The sequence below is a fragment of the Acanthaster planci genome, linkage group LG01 (assembly GCF_054643075.1).
Source record: "Acanthaster planci isolate LZ-2023a linkage group LG01, COTS_SCS, whole genome shotgun sequence".
NCBI classification, from domain to species: Eukaryota; Metazoa; Echinodermata; class Asteroidea; order Valvatida; family Acanthasteridae; genus Acanthaster; species Acanthaster planci.
The window spans coordinates 38,801,698-38,824,718 of NC_141777.1; the positions used below are offsets into that span (position 1 = coordinate 38,801,698).

Here is a 23,021-nt window from a genome sequence, read left to right on the forward strand (position 1 = left end):
TTGAACGTGTTAAGACGCGTTTGCACCTCCGAGGCTGCGTCTTTTCATTTTTTTACCTCTCATGACTCAAGTACACAAAATTCACAGTCATTGAAGGATTGATAAAAAAAACACGAAACTTAATAACACGCTCCTATCACTTCCCTTGAAAATCGGTGCAAGGCAAAGCATGCATTGTTAAACGCAAAGAAAACAAAAGAAACGATAGCTTAAAACGAGGAGAGCTTTTCATCCTTCTGAATGTCCTATTAATAGCGAGTCAAACAAAGGCTACATTTTTCAAGGTAGCCAAAGGTTGTACTTTATACTTAGAAACTTGAATCTGTTCGTGAGGATACTCTAAGTTTGTTTTGCTCCATTATAATTCAAAGTACTGTATGGTACAACAATGCGAAACAAGCAGACAACGCTGCGTAGAGTCAAAAAAAGGTGGTAAAATAAAAAAAAAAACATGACGTTGACTTGGATCAAATATGCAAACGGAACGGGTATACTTGCTAGACACACTGCGTGATTGCAGCCGATTGGTCTAGTGTATGGACATTATAAAGTTAAAAAGTGGGCGCGGCTGGCAGTCATTCAGGGCCAAAACAAGTCGCTTTCCCCCCTCTATCCGACTTATGAATGATGCAAAGATATAGAGTTCTAGTTTTCTGATTGTTGTGGTGCTCGTTTATTTATGATTTTTTATAATGGCGTATAAACTTCACCGGTAATTGATTTGATTTAAAAGTGACATCTGGCATACATAGAGCTTAATAGCTCTCAACCAGTCACAACTTGTGCAATAAATAATAAGCAGTTACCAGCTTACCATATCGACAAAATACGACGTTTGCAATAGAATTATGCGCGTACACATTTGAAACCTGTAGAGGTTTCCCACTGTCACTTCATTACATCGCGCTGCCAATCTTTCATTTAAGTATATGTGACGTACTGCACATTGTTTTAAATTCATTTAATGTGTTATTTGTATTAACTATGTATTTTATCATTTAACAGATTCACGGAGAAACTTTTAGGGAGAATTGGCAGAGAAATTTGCAACCAACGGAAAGTAGCACTGAAGAGGCGTTGAGTTTCACCATCACAAAACGGTAGGCCTATACTTTACATCAGTAAAGGAGCTCCTGCAGTACAAAGCATGTAGCCGTGGAGATAGAACACCCCTTGTGGTCACCTATAGCCCCCAACTGAAACCACTCCAAAAAATCATAAACGAGCTCAACCCCATTCTACAAGAAGACGATGAATTAAGACAGATCTACTAGGAACAGACAAGCCCCTAATCTCTGTGCCATCTCGTCAAGAGCAGCCTCACCCCCACCCCAAAGAAAATGGAACATCGCCGTGCAGAACCTCAAGATGCCAGCTCTGTTACCATATAAAAACCAGCACTCATATAACTGGCCCCAACAATGCCACCTTATCAAAGGATCACACACCGGCAACTCATCCAATGTGGTGTCTGCTGTATGTTGTCAACGATGCCCCAGAGCTCTGTACATTACTGGTCAGTCACTACGGCAACGGATCAATGGCCACAAATTTGACATTCGACACCAGGATGTAAAAAAGCCAGTATCCCAACACCTTCATCTCTCCAACCACTCTGTCGCTGACTCGAGGGTGGCTGTACTCACACAAAAGAACTTTAAAACCAGAATGGAAAGGGAAGCAGAGGAACAAAAGATAATCCACAGACTGGACTGCATTGACTCTGGACTTCATAGAGATCATGGTTTCATTATCTACCACTGCCCCCTCCCCCGTGATGACTTATGCCCTTTTCTTTGGACATGCTTGAGTGCTTCACTGCCATATTATATACCTGTGTTGAAAATATGTTACTTCACCACATCTGATGAATTACTTGTTCCTACGAAAGCTTAGGTGATTTATCTACTCAGTTAGTCTTTAAGTGCTACTTAAACTCTCGATAACTATTGTTTTGGATATACTAACCCACCCTAAGATCAGTAACAATGTCTGTTATGATTTGATAGAAGAGCACAATTACATGTGCGAATGAAGTGCACCTAGGAAATAGAACATGTCCAGACACGTTTTTCCTTAAGGTCTATAATCGTAAGTATGATGACATCTGTCAGTGACGTATCTCAGCCAATCGAACTGCAAGATAAAAGTGCTAACCCATGGCACTGCACTTATGACGAATCACAACGTCCGCAACAGAATTATACAACGTTGGAACCAACAGTCACATCATAAGTCGGTAAACAGCGACATGTATGTACACGTAAATCTAGCAAAGTGGTGATTGCAAAAATACTGAGATGCGTCATTATTCATTCATTCCCCCAACGAGTCATGAAGTCCCTAGTCCACAAATTAGCATGTCCTAGTGCGCGTGTGGGATTATAACAGCCCTGTGAGCTTGCGTGTCCACGGTTGCGTTGTGCCTTCTTCAGAGAGTCTTTCGAGGATAACCGCCTCATTGAAGATGAAAAGAATGAACGGGATCCGACCGTGTGGTGCAACAACCAACCGGACTACGTTATATACGTGTCTTATTTGGTGTCATAGAGCAACAGGAAACTGGTTCTATGACTATGCGCGTCCGGTTGGTCGATTTTTCAGTGAAAATGAAAGATCCTGTCAACAGTTCCCACATGACAGTTAACCTGTGTTGTGTTCATGCTTTACTTTGTATTCATTCGTAATGTCGTTACGCAGGGAGTGTCCGTGCACGGTGATCTGTTACCCGTTGTTTGCGCGCGCAGCCAAAATATCTATTTTTGCAGTTAGATCATCTCGAGCTTTCCGGTTGATTTGTCAATAATTTATGTCATCAAACAATACAGACTGAAATGTAAATTGTTGGCATCGATTTATTTTGGCAGCGCCTCCTTAGACTCCAGAATGTACGTATAGTGACAAATGTATGTTTCGTATTGTCATGACGTCATCGTCGAGTTCTATTGAGTTTGATGTGACGTTATGAGCACGGTGTTCCTTCGATGAATAGATATTTGGCACTGTTGAGAGTATACGTTGACCGTATTACGCGTGCTTACAAACTTGATGCGAGAGCCATAAGAGTTTTTCAGCATACTATCCCCCCCACATTTTGCATGCTTCTCGAGCTATAGGTTAAAATAACATTTTGTATAGATTTGGTATTTTCCGTGGTGTTTTGCGTTAGTAACTACCCAATAAACGTCACATGGTTTGAAAACATGGTTATCGCCATCGCTTCATCGTGCCAAAAAGGCCAGATTCGTATTATAATTCAACACAAGGGACTACAGAATCACGAGTTGACAGTTTCATCTGTCCATCCAGAAAAAAATATGATTTTTACGCGTTTAATGTGGAGTATAGATTTAGACAGCAGTTTGTTTAATTACAAAACACCCAAAGTATAAACTGTCATCTCATCTTGAGTCTTGCACACGGTTGAGCCATATAGGATGGCTTCATTTTGTCACGTTTGAATTGATACTCATGAAGTTTATACGCGAGTACCTTAATCGGCTTAAATGAATGATTGACGGATGTACATGCCAGTGCAGTGCACACACTTTCACAGGTGAACGTGTGTATGCATCTACTTGGTTTCTTGGTTCTTGCTTGGGTGTAAACAACATTAAGCAACAAAAATCTATACTAGATAAGCAAACTTTGTATTCGTCTACAAGTCTTGTTTTACAAATACAAATTAAAACTAGTAAAACAACACGTTGACAAAAAATAAAAATACAAATATTACAGCCGGACTGAAAAATTAAATGCATAAATATGAAGATAAAAGTGTAATGATGTAATGCGATCTGCAATGAGTAAGACAAAAGGGCCTAAACTACATGTGTAAGTCATGACATTTGAAAACTAAGATATCATAGCAATGATGATAAAGTAAAGGTAAACGTATGTATATACCATGGGGGTATTGCACAAATGAGCACATGAAAGTACGACTGTCGAAGATTTTGCTTTTGTCTTTTTTGTATTGGAAAGGTTGTTTTCTTTTTCTATATACGGTTGTCACTATTTTTCGTTTTTTATTATTGGGTAATATTTTGGATTGTTTAACTCTTACGTCTTACGTATATTATGTATTTTAACATAACATAAACATTAACATAAGACTAAAATAGGCACACAAGAATGCCAACGAAAGACGAAATAAAGAAAAAACGCACGGCTATGTAGTGGCCACCTACGAATGGTTACAATTAAGGATTGGATAAACGAAAACATGGGCACAACGGCACCGATGCCCATGCCATTACATGTTTCATTTATTTATTTGTGCACGTTTCAAGTTGGAACAAAATATTCAACACAATAGGACGTGTATCCATGGAAGACTGCCTAGTTTTCATTTACCATTTTAACAGATTTGAGACCTCTCTACACATACATGTACATTGTTTAAGCAGAATGGAGGCACAAGGGTAACATGTAAAACATGTGCCAAATGAATAATCTCTTAATATTTTAGCACAAAAAGCAATTTTCACCTTTTCTTCTGTAGGTTAAATAAAAGATTTACCAAGGAGCTATCATTGCGTGTTACAATGATTTAAAGCACGCTTATTGAAATTGTTGGCATAAAATGTTCAAATTGCAGTGAATGGGATTATCAGTCTCAGATATATACACAAAGAATTCCACGTATGAACCATAACGAATCATTAGCACGTTATTTTTAAATAAATTCAATCGGCAATTGCTTTTGTTGTTGTTTGTCATGGCGATTATCTGTTGTGTTTGTAGGGAATTAAAGTTGGTTGTTTCAAAATGGGCACAAAAGAAAGTGTACAGTGTTATTATGAACGTACTTAAAGATATAATAAAAAATGCCAAGCTATAGGGTCAAACTAACGATCGAATTAACGAAAATATGGCTGTCCGGTCAGATTAATTTGTTTATGTCTAAATTTATTATTAAGAACCCTTAGTATTATGTTCATTTCCTTCTTTCTATGTCTAAATTTATTTGTTTTTCCTTCTCAATAATATTCTTTATTTTACAATTTCTTTGAGTTTTTCTTTCTATGTTTAAATTATTAGTTTCTTATTTTAGTTGAAGTTTGAAGCAAAACAAAGAGGTATTAAACAACGCAGCAGGGCCAAGAATTCCAAAGTACAACCACAACCAATTTATTCCAAACAAATCCTTCTTAAACACAGAAAACATATACCTATACACCGTGTGAAAAAAAGTTATAATAAAACTTAATATAAAGAAAAAAAACAAACCGAAACCAAAGTAAAAACCAAAACCGAAGCGAACAAGAGAAACCTTGTGACGACATCCCCGAAGAAACCCTAATAATGCAACACAAATTGTTTCAGAACGTTCAACTTATCTTCTTCCAGAGTTTCGATGCAGGGAAAACTGCATAAGTCCAGTATGGCCATGTCTCGGTGCCTATAAAGGTGTTGCAGTTCTGCATTATGATCAAATTTCTCTAACCACTGGTTGAATACTTCCTCATATCTGTTTTTAATCAAATCCTCCACCATGTCATTCATGTACCAATCTAATAACGTTTTTCTGTCTTCAATGATGAAGCTGTGCTGTGTTTGCGACGGGTGATCCACCTCACACCCGTGGCATCTATTCCGAATTTCAAAAACACAGCCACGTGTACGCGTACATACAATAGCATGGTTGCCTGTATGAAGAGGTCGTCGTCACTGGGTGGGAGGACGGATGGATTCTGCACCGGGGCGACGGGAGCGGGAGCCAGGCTGGGCGGGGTAGCAGGGCTAGGCGGGGGAGTCAGCTCAGCACTAATTCTTTTCCTGGGTGGTTGGTTCTCCCCGTCTTCTTCCTCCGGTAGTTCTTCGTAGCCTGCCATGTCCGCTACTTCGTCCATTCCCACATCCTCCTCAAATGCAGCCCGAGGATCATCATCGTCGCCTTGAGTTTGGGTCCTTCCCCCTTTTTGCATCTGCAAATGCACGAAATGAATGTCTACCTGGCGGTCCAATCGAATGTGTTGGTAGGACTGCAACACTTGCTCGACACGAGCCACAAATCTCTCGACCGTTAATTCATCCACTCGTAAAAATAGCAGAGCGATGGGAAAATTCAAGTAACTTGATTGACACACTAACCTTACTTTGTCTTCAGCGGGGACACTGTCCGTTAACCTTTCAAAAATGCTCTCAAAAATGGAACCCAGGCGTTGCAAAAACTCCTGTAAGGAAATTGTTCCACGTCCCGGAACTGAACTCTATAATCATACGTGGAGGTCTGATACTTTTTTACAAACTTCTAATTAACGTCGATAATATCGTAAAAATCTTGCGGTCTCTCCACGCGAATCATCTTCTTGGGTGCCTGGTTCTTCCCGTCTTCCACTTGTGGTAGTTCTTAACCGTCCACTCCTCCGTCCTCTCGGTCGGCTTCCTCAAATTCTGCCCACGGATCGTCGACGTTGTCTTCGCTATTACCGTACCCTCGCTGGTGCGGTGCGCCGTCTTCAGCCAGGTCCATTCGATCCTCTTCATCTGACGGCCCGTTACCGTCTTCTTGATTCCGAGCCAGTTCGCACAGTCTATGAAAGGCGTACGGCCTCTCATCTTGGCTGAGTACAACGGTTTCGAGAAGCAAGCTGAGTGCTTAGTACGTTTGACGGTTTTGTATATCTTGGTAGAAATCCATTGCCGACAAGATTCAACGTTCGTCGCTGTTCGTTGCTGTTCGTAAAATGACCCTTGCTACTTTGGCCACTGCAATGCAGTCCACCGCGGTTCTTTAAATCGAACTCTCCATTGTCTAGAGATTATGTCGGATCAAATGCTCGCTTCCAGTCCGGCGCCACGAGCCGTCTATTGTCTGCGCCGTCCTTACCCAAGGCCATTACGTTCCGTTGTCTTGGGATTATCTCGGTTCCAGCCCTGGCGGTCCGCGTGGTCCATTGTCTGCGGATTATCTCGCTTCCAGCCCGGCTGTCCGGGCCGTCCATTGTGTAGGAATTATCATTTTACCACTTTCAAATCCCCATTTCATATTTTTACCCTTTTCCCTATTTATATTCGTACACTAAGTCAAACCGTACTGTCACAATGTGTTCTTAAATATAGTAAATTTATAATTCTTTGACTCACATATACCTTGCACTGTGTTTAAATCCCCCTCTTTAGCAATGAGGTTGACCCAGGGAGTATCTAAGTTTATCTTTCACGTGGAAATCAGCATTAGGCAAATTAGGTTTTGCTTCAGTGATTTTGTTTAACACTGAAATGCCATGTGCATCCCCGTAGGCACTGCCTTACTAGCTTGCACTGTGAGCAGTCACCTCCTGTGTGGAGTGTACTCTACATTGGTACTGTGTGTACCAGGGAGTGGCCCATGATTTAAGCCAGTATACCATAACTGGCTTTCCCCCCCGTGGGTACTACATGAGGCTGGGTTGTTTGTCCTCAGTGGACCACCAATTCAAAGCTTAACATAATCCTGAGTGGATTTGGTGTGAGGTGGACGACGAGTCTACTCCTGAGTAGGGAGAGTCCGCCGTGTACAGTTGTACACAAAGCTGAGTCCTGTGTGAACTGGTGAGTTGGAGCCCGCTGCCTACAAGTACCTACCAGCCGTGTCAGGCCGACGGTAGCTGGGGGAGACCAGAGAGACTACTTACCGGGGAATCTGCTGCGGAGCCAGGCCGTATCTTCCCTACAGGAGTGGCCGTGGGAAAAACCGCCAAGTCCCTGTTGAACTCGGACGCTTGTCTGCTGCTGAGCATATTCCTATGCAGTGGTGGGCTAATCCCTGAAACCTGGTACAGGTACCGTAGTCTTACATTATCTTGGCCCCTTTAGACAGCAGTTGTATATATATAGATATATTTTTATTTATTTATTCTCTTATTTATCTTACTTTGGGATAATAAATTTACGGAATAGTTGGCCTGTTTGGGATAAGATAGATTTGGTACTTAATTAAATTAAGAGTTTATTTTCTGAACACAATTTTCGCCCTCCTGAGTTTTTCCTTACTAAGTCCACACGTCTCTCAACCTTTACCGCTGCAGTCCTCCATGGGAAAGACGGATGCATGCTGTGACACGTACCCTTTCTTTCAATTACTGCATGAAAGGTCAATCCGTACCGCATTTTTTCACCCCATACTTCCTTCCTATTCATAGTTTTATAACTATTCATCTATTTATTATTCATATTTATTTTATACATATTTATTTTGTACCTATTTATTAATTGCTTTGTCGAGGTCAAAGGTGTACTGGATCCCCCCCACTGGTATTAAATTATCGACCCCCCAACAAGCCCAGTAATTCCATACCTAAAGAAACTATTTTGAGTCCAATGACGTGTGGAGGTTTTACAAAGTTAACGTAAAATATAAAAAGAGGCACTTAAAGTTAAAGGTTGACTTTCATGACTGAGGTAGAATCAGTACTAAATGCCAGATCGCTGTCAAATCTGAGCCTGGATCCGAAGTCCAAACCATTTGCTTTTAAATGGCCTAGCCTTAAACCACAATGTTTGTACCCCTGAGGGCTGCTTTATCCAGAATAGGGAAGGTTAAATTTTCGCAGACTTATGCTGAAAGCAATACGAAAATAAAAAAGAGAAGATCCTGATGGGATTCTATGCTGTTCCGCGCTTTCTTTATCAAATCAATTACAATAAATAATTATTATCAAGAGAATACAAGTCACTGCACTGATGGGCCACTTCTCCGTGGCTTACCTTCAGCTGTGTAAGTAGGGAAGCCCGTCTGTATAGAGAAACCACGCCCCTTTTGGGGGTTTTCTCGAGCCTCTCGACCAATCAGAACGCTGTATTTAGCCCCATTTCTCCCTCATTAGCATAATTTGAGGAGCCAGCTCCTCATCGGGTCGTTCCATGTTTGGGTGACGAGTAGGGGTGTTCCCCTAAGTGAGGGGCGTAGGCTACTCGAGATACTGCTTTATATACTGCACATGGACATGCATATACATGTACATGTGTATTATGTAGTGTATTTGTAATCAGAAAACACAGGAAACGCATTCTGCATTAGTCGTCTGAATGAAGCGTGCTATTATTACTATTAATCCTATTACTATTTGTTTTTACGTATGTAGTTATGTATGTTTCTAAAGGAGGGTAATCAATTGAAGTAAGTTTACATAAAATGGAAATTTAGTTTTTGTCAGCTTCATTCATGTCTGATACCTCCTCAACATGGATATTTTCCATGTGCCTCTCTAGATTAAACTTCCGTCCGAAGCATTTGTCACATTGGTGACAAGCATAAGGCTTGGTTGTATAAATACCAGTCATGTTGACTCTGCGAAGGATGACCTTTAAATGACAGGAAAAAAGGGAAAGCGTTCCATATATCCTAAATATATACGGATTTACTGCTTTTGATTTGCATATTTCATTGTTTATTTTTCATTGTTTTATTGTTCAAATTGGTCTTTTTATCGCTCAAGCTGCTCTATATATTGCTGTTTTACTCGTTTTATTACTCTTTTAATTGTTCAAATTGTTCTTTTTATCGTTCAAATTGATTTTTTGTGCTGTAAATTGATCTTTTCATTGTTAAAATATATTCCTCTCATTGCTCAAGCGGATCTTTTATTTTTATTGATCAAAATAAACCTCATATTTTTTAATTCGTCTTTTTATTGTATAAATTGGTCTTTTTAATGTATAAATTGCTTTTTTTGAGATTTTTATCGAGTTTAAAAATTTCATTGGTAATCTCATTTTACCGTGTAGGTTTGGCGTTTACTTCCCCCCTGCAATAAAAAGGCCAATTTGAACAATAAAAAGAGCAAATTATGCTAATGAGGCCAAATCCAGCGTTCTGATTGGTCGAGAGGCTCGAAATGATTACGTAATATCGACTATACAGACGGGTTGCACTACTTAAATGAATCCCCATTGACCCACATGCATTTGATAATATTTGAAATATTTTGGTAATCTTTTTTTCAAATAGTTTGTATACAAGATTAGTAAGTAAAAAATCATAATACCCAACCGTAAGCTTGTAAAATGTTAAAAACGCAATGATGGGTTATATAGGAAACTGTCACACGCTTTTGAGGCACTATTTTCGTACCTTAGTAATCGTTGATTTCAAAGCTTTGCCTTTTGTCTGTCATGAATGTAAATTTATTTTAGTGGAATCAAATAAACCCCAACATTGCGTCTGACTCGCACCTGCAATCCCGTATTGTGTGCTGTACATTGTACCTAGTATATAGCATCAAAGCATCAATGATAGTTTCTCTAGTAGTCAGTGACCTCTATACATGACCAATATAATTAACATACGATTTGTGCTGGGGACCAAATACCAAAAACCGATACTGCGTCCATAGACTGGTGCAATCCGGTTCGTGAGTGACTTCTTTGTACCACTGATCGCAAGCCCTTCATTGGACAGTCATGCCTGGTGAGTGAGTAGGGAACGGGAACCAGTCTACCCACGAACCGCTATCACCCCACGTGATAGCGATTGATAGAAACGTCTTGGTGGACCAACCTTCTTAAGTCAAAAACCTGCTTTAATTGTTATTTTTTTCACACATTTCATGGGCTAGTAAAATTCTCTATGGGCTAGTAAAAATTACAATTTACTAGCCCCGCAGGCTACTGTCCGAAAAAATAAAGGGCAAGCCCTGCACATCATCAAATTATTTCAAGCGACTGCCCGTATGACTAATGGACGAAACGCGAGCTAGATTTATGGCCTCTACGATAACATGAAACATGTAATGAAAATTTCAAAAATTACAAATGTAACGAAACTCCATGCAGCTTGGGTAAACTTCCGGGAAGCCATTGGATTGACACTTTCAAATCAAGGAAGCCGACCACGTAGACGTCGCGTGTGGTTAGTTGGCATTATGTTGGCACTGCCTAAACGCCCGAACTCCTTTGCCGCCGTTATTACCGCCTTTCACTTTCTTATTTGGTATTTTTTAGACCATAAAGAGAAGTCAAGCCAAGCAGTCAGCGGTACGTTCCCCGACGCTTCGTACGACACGTGTTACTGCGTTCGATTGGCAGTCACGGGCGGTTTCTTGGAGAACAATTCCTCAATGCAATACGCAAACATGCTGGCATAAACGAACGATACTAATTAAAGTTGGCACCGGTGTTAATGGATGAGAAAAATTGTTGCAAGTTATGGCAAATTAGCTCAAGTCAAATAGATTTGTAAAGACGGACAAAGTAAGTGTTATATTTGACGGATACCGGCAACGGTTCTGATTGATTTCTCTAATTTAATCACTTCATAACCTCTAGACATGATTGGAATAAATGGAGTAATCTGGGGTCGTTTATTTCCACAGTTTGTGCATGTCCATCAATACCTGGGTACGCAAAGGACAAAGGTAAGTGGGTGATGTAAATTAACACACCATAGGTTTACCACCCCACAATAATTGAAGGAACCAGAGGGTTAAGATCGAGAGCGACTTTGGCAAAACAAACACCTAACTGGCGCATTGCACATGCACGTATACCACGTGTGTTCAGGGCACTCATTACCAAGGTGCGTGTGCGCACGATTTGCACGTAAAGGCTTAACAACAGGCTGTATTTGATTTCGCGCGCTCTGATCTCCCATATAATTAAATTTTTCAAACCCAAAGTAAATTAATTGTTTCATTTTTCAGTAGCACTGATTTTGTGCCCTGCCTCAAAAAGGAATGCAAAATGCGGTTTTAAATAACCCCCAAATTATTTCATTTCTCATATGAAAAAAAAATGAATTTGCCAAATTTGATCAATATCTATTAAAAATGAGTTTCCCTGGTTATAAAATTGGTTCATATAAACCAAAATATTTTCTTAATCAATTGCACTCCAAAACTGGGAATCCGCCTGTAAATGTTTGTGTACAATAAGTTTGAATTTGAACCAAATTTTCGCGCAAAATTGTGTGAATCCAGACACTTTGTAACGGAAAAATACGTAACATATCTATATTTAAAAAATTACACAATAAAATTTAAAAAAAATTGCAATTTCGGCTCTTTCGTTTCATTTCATTTTCATTTATTTATTTTGCAGGATTTAAACACAAAAGATTTACACAGTTACAAAATAATATGTAGGCTCAAAAATATAGTTTTAATTAAGAATCTACACCATAAAAAACATACAAAATACAGTAACACACAAACTTAGAAACAGCAGCACAAGCAACAACACCACACCCAAAAGACACAAAACACATGTCACACCCCTGCAGGATACTAAAAAAAACAAATACTAAAAATATCAATCAAGCAACAGTTATAGCATCATACAAAAATACATGCATTACAACATTTCACAGTTTACCAGGTCTCCCAGAAGATAATGTATTGCAGATGAGAATTGAAAAAATAGACCAAACTGAGTTACCGATACCTGTAGGAATGGCAGTTTGCAACCAAATTCATCACAAATTGTTCAACCTCCATCACCAAAATGAGTTAAACTTGTATCAATAAACTCTAAACGGATAAGACTTGAACTTTTCACAGTGAAAGAACTATATGAGTAAAATGATTGCGGCCACACCATGGACCAATCCCCCACTCGAGCATGCGCGGCCCCGAGAAGAACGCCTCAAATTCAAGCAAAACAACATAATAGACAACACATTAATTAAGGGAATGAAACACTGCAATAAAAGTGAAACCGAAATCAAGAGTTTAGGAGCAAAAAATAATCACACAATTTAATTATTTCTGCTCGACAAAAGAACACTTCTGAGATCAACAATTGAGAAAATTATGCATTACAAAGTAAGTGAATTAACTGGTTTGGCAGTGGCTGTGAAAAATGAGGTACCTCGAAGGGTGGAATTCCGAGCTGGTTTCAGAAGGCGGTTTTTGGAAAGGCGCAAGAGAGGTGTTGCCTTGATCTCGAACCAGTGCAACCTCCAACATCCTGTGCCCGGTCCGACAAGAGTGCTTGACAGTTTGTTGAGCCAGCACAGCTGGCGCGGGAACTCGAGCTTTGGGACATTTAGAGAGGGTCGGGTCACAGGGCGTGGCGAAGACGAGGAGATTGCCAGCGGTAGTTTGGCTCGGAATCTAGATGGAGACCACGGCAGGATAGGGCCAACAACGAACACTCATAATGCTTGATGACTTGAGAAACACGGCATAGTTGGTGAGGGGGCCTTGCCCACATCCCATCGGTCCAACGCTCAGGATTCAACAAGGGATGAAATGCTTGAACCTTTTAAGTCCAGTGGAACATTCATGTGATCATTCCACCATTTAGGAATGTGGTTAAAACCTGGCACAAACAACTACTTGAATCCAGTGACTTGGCCTCCACTTACTAATTTACATAATCTTCGGAAATTCATCTTTACAAATTCTCAACACGGAGGCAACTGCGAGACCAACAGGCATAGACCATTAACAGCCAGATAAGCCCTGCTACATTGTGTTCAGAGTGGGGTCATGTCCCCATCCCCAGTTTCACCGCTAGTGTTAAACCCCCAACCTGAAATACAGTACATCAAGCGATAAGAGCGCACATCTTTTTGGTACAACTTTACTCTAACGTGAATGTGCCGTTGTAGTTGATAGTTCTCATTTAAAGTTTTTTTTCGCTGCGGCTAATACACGTGGAAGAAAAGGCCATGACAACTGCATTATGCACATGAAAATGCTGCTTTTGTAGTGTAAAATATCCTTCATAGTTATCCGCTGAATTGTAGTAATATTAAATACAAGGACCTAGATGCATATTGATTATACCCTGTTCGTATAAATGAACGAGACTCTTGAATTCTGTGTCAAAATTGTGCACGTTGGTCATAGCAGAGATGTCATTGTGGTAGTGGTAAGGAACATCACTGCCGTTGATGGTTGTTGTGTACGGCCAGAAACCGAAGACATGGATTCGATCACAGACATCGACGAGGGACAAGATCAGGTACAAACCTGTGTAGTAGACAAAAAGTCAAAATCAGTGGCAAACATTTTGACAGGTGGAGTGCTGGAATACTGGGGCGTTGTTGCAACTGGTATATTCCCATATTCGTCGTTTGTAAGGGAAAAATCGTTGTTCCTGTCGGCGAAATTATCAACAAAACAATCCTCTTGAAGCTTTTACGCTCCAAGTGAAAACAGACTTCTTGATACAACTGCAACTGCGCAAAGAGTAGTGGGCGGAAAACACAGTTGAAACTATGACGTTGCAGGCCCGTAACCAGGACTTTTCCAGGGGGATGCCAATCCTCAACAAGGCGGACCAAGCATAGATCTTGTGTTTTTGTATTTGAAAAAAATAATCAGGATTCATGAGCTTGTACCAATTGTTTTAGGGGGGTTACAAGTAAACTACCGAAGAGGGGATCGACCGAGGCGAAAGATGTTCTACTATAGCTCAAAACCTTTTTATTGCCTTAAAGAGGACCTTAGTCGGCTGGGGGGTGCGGACGGCCCCCCTGCACCCCCAGTTACGGGCCTGAGTAGGAAGGGTTCCTTCAAGCTCAACTTCATATAAATTTTTACTCAGCCCATTTTTGGACTAAGAACCATCCGGTTCTTTTTATACTCTCAAAAGAGATATTTTTCATTGCGCTACCGCAAGCCAAATACATAACAAGCCCACTTGTATTGTCCAAAATAGAATGGACCCGAAAACAAGTTCTTTTAATATGCAGCATTATGATGGACCGATTATATTCTGACTGTTTCAACATGAAAAGTGTGTTTTGCCTTACCGGATGAAGCCCAGGTGTGTTTGGTCTTCGACATCGTCCGCCACATAGTTGAGACTGAGAGGAAGTGTTCAGGATGCCCAAGAATTGGCCAAACAATCTTAGAATTGACAGCAAACTGTGCCGTTTGGGTTACAATAGAGATATCGGCAGCAACAGAAAAAGCTGGTAACCATAAGTAAGAGTCTTTAAACTGCTCGAGAACATTGCCGAATCGCGTCTGGTCATCCTGTGTTTTCAAGCTATTCAGCCTATGGAAAAAAAACATCTTTTGAACTTCAGAAATTTAGGGGTGCATTTTTAAGGAAAGTCGATTTTATTTGAGAGACATGGCAAAACTATGTCTCACAGCGACCTTGATCGTATATCTCTCCAATCTTCCTAACTTTCTTAAGATCCTTCAGAAATTTTTTTTTCATTGCCTGAAAAGAACTCAACATGTTAACTAGCAGAAACATTTGGGTGTTTTTAAGCCATCCTTTGCTCAACAATAATGATGCATTAAACACACTAATTAACAAAGAAGCGTAGATCCGAAACTCACTTGTTCCTGACAAAGGAAGGGTTCAAAGTTGTGAAGTTTGTCTTTCTGCCCACGTCCTCCTCGAAACCCTTGGTCGGGGCTAAGTTAAATCTGTGAGGATATAATATCCCCTTCATAATAGCTTCAGAGATTAAATGAGTCAGCTTATTTCGTTTCATTTCTTCTGTCATTCATTTTCCGTAAAGCACTCTAGACTCGTAAGGAAAATCGAAAGCTTTCTAATGCCAGGAACTTTAAGACATTGACACAAAATCTTTCTCTTATTATTTGACTTTCGACTATTTTAGTTGTGCTGACTACGTTCCATATTTCGGCAACTTCAACTTGCCCTATGCCTTGTCTTACCTGAAAACAGCCTGTAGTTGGTCAATTTCCTTTCCACATCGAGAACCTCTCAAAATGCCGCTTGATCCGACCACACTGCAGCTTGCAAACTGTCCCGGTTTGTAAATTTCGTTCTAGAAAGATAGAAACTTCATAAACAAAGCACAAGCCACTATAGACAGAATTATCAAATAAGCCCAAATAGCTAGCTAGTGCGGGACTTTAAAGTTTAACGTTGTACGTCGAGAAGTCTGTTGTCCTTTGTTGCAAACTGCCCAAGTCTTCACCCGTAAAATAGGCTTTCTATATTTTATAAGATCTTATACTTAATGCTAGCCTTATTTAATCATAGTACATGTACACTAGCATAACCCTATCACTATCAATTTGTTTAACCATGTTGATACTTATTTTTTCTGTTAATAAATCACTATTCTTTGCTTTTTATACCAGGGTATTTTTCTTTATACACTGGTATAAAAAGCAAAGAAGAGTGATTTATTTACGGAATAAATAAGTATCAAATAAGTAAGTTTTTAAAATAATTAACAAGCAATGATATTTTGGATATTTTCGGATCGCAACATGATTACTATAAAAACCATACAGGCATCTAAATACCCTTTAAATTATAAATACCAAAAAGGTTTATCACTGAAACTGAAAAGAAGATTTTCAAGGGTTCCTGGATATGCATACACATTTTGACATATATCCTACGTTGCTCACTTGTCCCAAACAAGTCTAATATTTTGGTAATAACTGGTCTCCAAAGAGACTTAAATACCCCGATCAAGACGGAAATGCTTTAGAATTAACTCTCTACACTTCACTACTTTGATTTGTTGGTGTGGTTGAAGCCCCTACATTATGGTGAGCTGTAATCACTTCACCATTTGTAGGGACAGGTTCAATGACAATGTACATATTTTGACGTAGAAAAAGAGTTTTTTTCCAATGGTTTATTTCCGGAACCAAAGAATGGCGTATGCCAATTGCCAGTGGCAAAGTAGACAATGACCTTTACAAAAGTCAGTTCAAATAGGTGAACACTATGGGAACAGTCGTGAAAAACAAAGTACCAAGTAGCAACTCCCTAAGCCCTCATGAACCTACCTTGGGTAAACACTCCCAGAGAGCCGGTGGGAAAGCTTGAATGTTTCCGTACATGTAGAAGCACATCCGGGAATCACGTGGAACGTTGGTCTTCGTCAACAGGAAATTCCTTATACTTCCTTCTTCTCCCAATACAGCACGAAGGCTATCTCTGTGTCGAGGTTGGCACAGAATGGAAAAGTTACCCTTGATATAATATTCAAATGTCATTTGGATGTTGCAGTAACTCCTGCAAACATAATGAGTGACATGATCATACACTAAAAATAAGTGTTCATTCTGGCCAAAAGTTTAGTTCCTTTGTTTAATCGATTACAGCAATGGTTTGTCACGCCTATTAAGGTATGCCATCTCTCTCGGAAAATCTGAATTTCGTCGAACAAAGAAATTTTCTGTTGACCTTGAGACTTACGTTTAAAATGTGTTACAATTTGATAACACTTCCTAAATAATTATTTTAAAAAAACACTTGCGAAATGTAAGTTTTGTAAACTTTGAAAGGACGCGTTTTCCGCGCATACAGTGGAAAACTTTGTGCTTCTATTCGGCTTTGACAGTTGCTTCAGTCACCAGCTGAACTGTAAGTTTACAGAAAGTCTGCTTTATGTCTCATAAACAAAACCAGTGGCGTATCCAGCTAGGGACAGAGGCAGCTTGTCCCCCTGACGATTTTTTTACAAAGAATACTTCATGGGTAAGAGAGTAATCGGTATATTTATTTATCAAATGTTACCACTTTTACCCTAAAACAACACTATGAAAATAGCAAGGATGTCGGGACCGCGGGTAAGGTTTTTGATAACTTTTTTCTCCCCCAACATGAATCCTGTTGAAGGAACCCAAAGCCGCATTCACTTTTGAATCCCCCTTCACACACCTAAAGCTGGATACGCCGCTGAGCGAAATTAAACATCATGTAAAATCTCACCTGAAATCACATATAGTTTTATTGTGTGGTTTCGATTCTGTTTCAGTGAGCCTTCTCAGGTGCTTGAAGAACATCTCTGTGTTTTCTTTAAACAAATGACGGTATCTCTCAGAGAAGATCCTATTTTCAAATACAAAGAAATCGGAACCCTGTTATCCTCATATAAGGATGCAGGACTAAAGTCAATGTCTGAGACAAACCCAACATTTCGAACATTATTTTTAAGGCCGCAGAACTTTTTTTCTATCATTAAGAAAGTACCTATACAAAATAAAACAATTGAGCAAAAAACAAATGGATATATTTAGGCAACTTTTAAAGATTTATGGCCGGTGCTGTAATTTTGTATTTAGGTGATAGTATAAGGAAACTGTACAAAGATGGAAAAATAGCAGGCATCCCGCATGTAACCGTCCGCTTTGACCTAGACCATTACGAGGCAGCGTTCAGTATACAAATAATGAATGTTCATTAGCACAGCAATAAGAATGATTTCACGGGATGACACATGAAATGTTCCATTCCTCGAAGCAGTAATCTGTCACAGAAACTAGTTGTCAAGTCATAACGTTAAAAACCGTCATATGATGTCAATATGTGATGTTAAGTTATCAGCATGTGGAATATGCATTATGAGATGCTTTCACGTACACCATTATATCATGCTCTTAATCCATGGAGTGGTATAGTCGAGGCATTATGTCGCATGGTCAATGCATAAATTATGTGATGCAGTGAATATATTATGCAGTATTATTAATGGACCCAGGACTTTTTTTTCGGGGGATCAGGCTAATCAATTTTCCACTTTCCGATTGTTGTGGACAAGTGGACGCATAGGTAATGTTCAGATTATTTCGGATGCATTATACACGTAGTAGGATCTCAACTTCTTCTATTACGACAATAAAGATTTCATGTTGATTGTCTGAGTAGGGGATTGACTCCCACCCCTACCCCGAATCCACGCCTATCACAGCATTGCGGTTACCGGTACATTTTTCTGTTAAATCCTGCCTTCCACACCGGAAGCAATACCCATGCTGCCACTCCATTATTATCCCATTTTTTATAACATAAATCATCATCAATTAGGCTGGGTCTTTGTTATTTCACGCCTTTTCGACCCACGTTTGCATCACAGGGAGGGGGCTACATTCTTTGCTGCAATAGCGTGTGGATCATGTACGTATAATGATGTCTACATGATCAATGCAAAACAATATAGTGACAAATTGCTGTTGGCATTCTTGTGTGGATATGTAAGTACACATAATACAAAGCAGCAATCAAAGGGATATAACAGCTTAACGTTTTAAATGCTGCTTTCAAACGTCCCTGTTTTTGAAGTAAGACCGCGCATCGATTGAAACTGAAAGCTTTTGACATTAATGTAAAAAATGATACGATTTCATTTTGTACTATTTATCAGTAAAAATCATGAACGCACTTCAGTAACTCCACTATTACTCTAATTTGATAAAAACACAGTATCGTTGCTTTTGCGGAAGAGGATTGAAATTGGCAAATTGTATGTGCAACAGTTGATCCGTAAATGTATTGAAAGAATTCGATCATAAAACTCAAAGAATTAATCAACCCTTCAAATAGGACAAAAAAAATATTTGGTAGCCACTGGCTCCTATAAAATCTAGGTGCTAGTAGCACTTTGACGTACATGTACGTACACACAAGTAGTTTTACCCTGTGTTATACATCGTCCATCCATTTGGTGAAATCATGACCCGGCCCGGCACACGTACACCACACAACTTGCATACAAGCGCCGATGGGGTCAATCCACGAAATCAGGGTTCTCGCCAAGGCTTCAGCCACGGACGTTACACGTCCGTAGTTTCAGCGTGTCGCAGGACATCCTGCTGCATGATATTTCCGACACTCTAAATCACAGCGACACCTTTAATTCCGACACTCTAAATCACAGCGACACCTTTAATTCCGGTGTGCCATACCGGAATTAAAGGTGTCATTTCAGGCCTGGCTTCATTTATGTTGCAGCGAAAAGCAGCAAAACATGGACCCGTGCCGTGGTTGCAAAATGGCCCTGGTGTCCGTGTACAGTGTATCAACAACGTATGTTTAGATCGGGAACCATCCAACGTGCGTGTGATCGCGACACATGTACTGTACATGTACATGTACTGAACATGTACAGTGTCGTGTATGTACATGTACATGTACAGCGTACACGGTAAACTTTAAATTCACGATGCGACTGGCGCTGCCATTTCCGTAACGAATTCGGAGTACATAATCATTGCTTTTTATTTTTAAGCATACTTGAAATTGTTCAAGTACATTTTGAATATAGTTTTCAAGCTATCTTAAGTCGCAAATGGCGACTGTACGGTGGAAATATGATCACATTAGCAAACTTGAAATCTGGTCGCATTTCCGACTGATTTAGGCTCTATTTAAAGCGTTGTTTGAAATAAAATTGTTTTCAGATGTGTCTACAGTCCCCCCCCCCATGGCTCGAGGAAACCCTCCTTTGCTTTGTTCGAATTCAGTCACCGAGGTGGGGTATACATCTCCAGATACTACAGATGTTAATGGAGACAGGTATTCATACCGTGCATTCATGGTGATTTTTGCCAGAAATTTAGTTTTCTTACTTTTTCCCTGACACACTCAGGCAACACGTATGCCAACCCCAAACTTTTCAAAACGGGTTCCGTTGTGTTTGTGTTGCACGACCATTTTGGTTTATATCCATGGAAACCTATACCGACGCCCGTACAGGGATAGCTCCACAAATAGAGGTAATGGTTGCATCGCATGATTCTACTCGGGCTGTAAATAATACATTAACTACACCATTTCATGGAGAACATCAAATACTGGTGAGGTAACGACACATAAAGGGTTGATAATATCACATAATAAATTGTCCTCTCCAGATAAAGATTGACCTCTGCCAATAAACGGTTGGCATCATATAGGCGTACATAACAGAGTGGCGCCATCATCAAACTTCATTAGCTTCATCATCATAAACCAGTACATTTGGTGCTCCATATTTTCAAGAGTATACGTATATTTCACTACAATGCCAAGCACTTTCGCACATTAGATGTGTGGGGGTGTAGAGATTGTAAAGCGCCGATAATGAAAGGAAAATTCTATTTGTTACGGATTGAAAATCGAGTTTTTTCCCTTTTGTGGCGTCTTAATTATGCAAGTTATGCAAATAAGCTTAATAACCGCAAATTACCTGCACCTACATCTAAAATTTCAAATGTCAACTTGGACTTGGAATAGCCGAAGTGATTTTCAGAAGAACCAATTCAAAATTCAGGGGATTTTCGCGGCAAAAGGAGTAAAAGGAACAATCCGTATATGATGAATGATAAATGTTTGACAGGTTCGAAGCTTAAAATCATGCTTCGTGAAAACTGAACTAAACAAATAAACCATAAACCAAGGGGTTAAGATATCGAAAAAGCCTTGTAATAAATGTGCACATTATTCCAGTTGCACAAAATCATTTTTATAAAGAATCACCTAGTATGAGCATTTCGTCGGCCTTCTCTTCGAGTTTGTGATTTGTATTCCCCACAGAACAAAAGGCACAAAAATCTTGCAACACAAAGTATATTTAGTCACTGAACTGTTTTCATCCAACCAATCTTTTCGAGGTTATTTGTAAAGAGAATGATGCATGCAGTTTATCACGTCCCTTGCAACACTGAAAAAGTGGTTTTGGTTTCAAGTCCAATTGAATTTATCTTCTCTGGTACTTCCGCAAAAAATCTACAATGTGTCAAAACAGATATAAATTAGATGTAAAGCGTTGTTACAAGCTTACATTACAAGTCAAATTTCCTGAGGGTGCTACTCAGTGGCGACCACCTGGTGTTAATCTGCTCTTGAAATTGTTTGTTTTTATCCTGTTATTTATTTTTGTTTATGTGCTGATGTCGTCTTTAGCCTCATGATAACTTCTAGTTCCAGATGTGTGTGGCAGTTAGCATTGTTAATGTTTCCGGTACGCAGACTGTACCTTTACATTTGGCAGCCCAGTGGTGACATTTGATGCAAACTATGGGATAGAGAGACCCCCCCCGCCTTTGTGTTGATCATTGTTATACTGGTATCCCTGGAATTCTTTTCAGACATCTAGGGGGATGTGTTAAGTAACAATAGGCTGGAGTGTGTATAGGGATGGGACTTGTTGGGGGGGACCATATCCCATTTCATGCCCGGTGTCAGTGGAGTCAGATTCTACGGGGATACGACTATCACCGATTACGAGCGGGACTTTACTTTTGTCTCTGAAGTCACAGGTCAGGTATCACAACAGTGTCTTTATACCTTGGGAATGTGAATTTTGGAAACAACGTAAACGAGGTAGGAAAGCTGGCATTCGTTCTCGACTAAGACGAAGGAAATTTACCTCACCTCTACCCTCAATGATAACAGAAACTGCCCAGTCCTTGAGAAATAAACTTGTCGAACTTAAAGCATGTTCGAGATTTCTTAACAAATATCGTGAAGAAAACCTGATGTGTTTTTTGAAACATGGTCTGATACTATCCAGGACACCAGTATCGACGGGTTTCCATGCCAGCGCTCTGAAAGGACACGGGAATCAGAGAAATCATCTGGTGGTGGTGCTGTACATTAACAACCGTTTGTGTTCGAACGTGTCAGTGAAGTATCGAATATGTATACCAGACAGTGAGTTACTAATAGTCGGGGTTACAGCCTCTCTACCTCCCACGCGAGTTCAATTAACTCTTCCTCACCGTAGTGTACATCCACCCTAAGCCCGATGTCCATGCTAAGATCCATGAAATTGTTCAGCAACTTGAAACCAAATCACACGATGCTTTCAAACTTATTGTAGGTGACTTCAATTCATACACAAGTACTCCCACGTTACCGTTAATACATCAATGTAAATATACAAATGCTATGGAAATATTCCACATGCTTATGAGGTACGCAGGAAAGCTGGCTTGAGATTGTCTGACTATGACATGATCCAGCTCATCCCTGAATAAAGGCAAATTGAAACAAGAAAAGCCTATTCTGGAAAAAGTGCGAAGCTGGAAAAGGAGTACACGAAAACCCTGCAGCGCTGCTTTGATTGTACTGTGTAGGATGTTTTTACATCATCTGATAGCCTGAGTGATGCAATTAACTGACGCCATCACTGACTATATTGGTTTTTGCAAAAGCACCATTATACCAGAAAGACTGGTTAAGGTTTACCCTATTGTTAGCCTTGGATTACACAAGATATACAAAATCTGTTGAAATAGAAACAACAAGCTTTTCGTGAAAATCAGGTAGATGAGAAGCGGAGACTCCAGAAGGAAATAAAGGAACATATTCAATGTAACAAGCAGGTGTACGGTGAGAACATCAAAAGTAACTTCAAGTGTGGCAGTCCCAAGAAG

The 23,021-nt window shown here is 39.8% G+C and overlaps 2 protein-coding genes across 6 annotated transcripts in view; one reads left to right on the plus strand and one right to left on the minus strand.

Annotated features, from left to right (window-relative positions):
* Positions 1-7,253: 7,253 nt before the first annotated feature.
* Positions 7,254-23,021, plus strand: part of LOC147800737 (uncharacterized) — a 52,482-nt gene continuing 36,714 nt past the window's right edge. Inside the window, exons 1-2 of one of the 2 annotated variants that reach the window (XM_087140602.1) lie at positions 7,254-7,769; positions 11,301-11,342. In XM_087140602.1, coding sequence (XP_086996728.1) covers positions 11,308-11,342 — 35 coding nt within the window. In that variant the 5' untranslated portion in view covers positions 7,254-7,769; positions 11,301-11,307. Of the gene's footprint in view, positions 7,770-10,188; positions 11,343-23,021 lie in introns of those variants that run through there. The other variant, XM_087140606.1, reaches the window with a different exon arrangement.
* Positions 11,988-23,021, minus strand: part of LOC110980616 (CMP-N-acetylneuraminate-poly-alpha-2,8-sialyltransferase-like) — a 13,999-nt gene continuing 2,965 nt past the window's right edge. For 2 of the 4 annotated variants that reach the window (XM_022237463.2, XM_022237467.2), the window contains exons 2-7: positions 17,596-17,715; positions 16,668-16,818; positions 15,573-15,685; positions 15,228-15,317; positions 14,687-14,934; positions 11,988-13,901 (exon numbers count right to left, since the gene is read on the minus strand). In XM_022237463.2, coding sequence (XP_022093155.2) covers positions 13,681-13,901; positions 14,687-14,934; positions 15,228-15,317; positions 15,573-15,685; positions 16,668-16,818; positions 17,596-17,715 — 943 coding nt within the window. In that variant the 3' untranslated portion in view covers positions 11,988-13,680. The remainder of the gene's footprint in view (positions 13,902-14,686; positions 14,935-15,227; positions 15,318-15,572; positions 15,686-16,667; positions 16,819-17,595; positions 17,716-23,021) is intronic. The other 2 variants (XM_022237465.2, XM_022237468.2) reach the window with 2 other exon arrangements.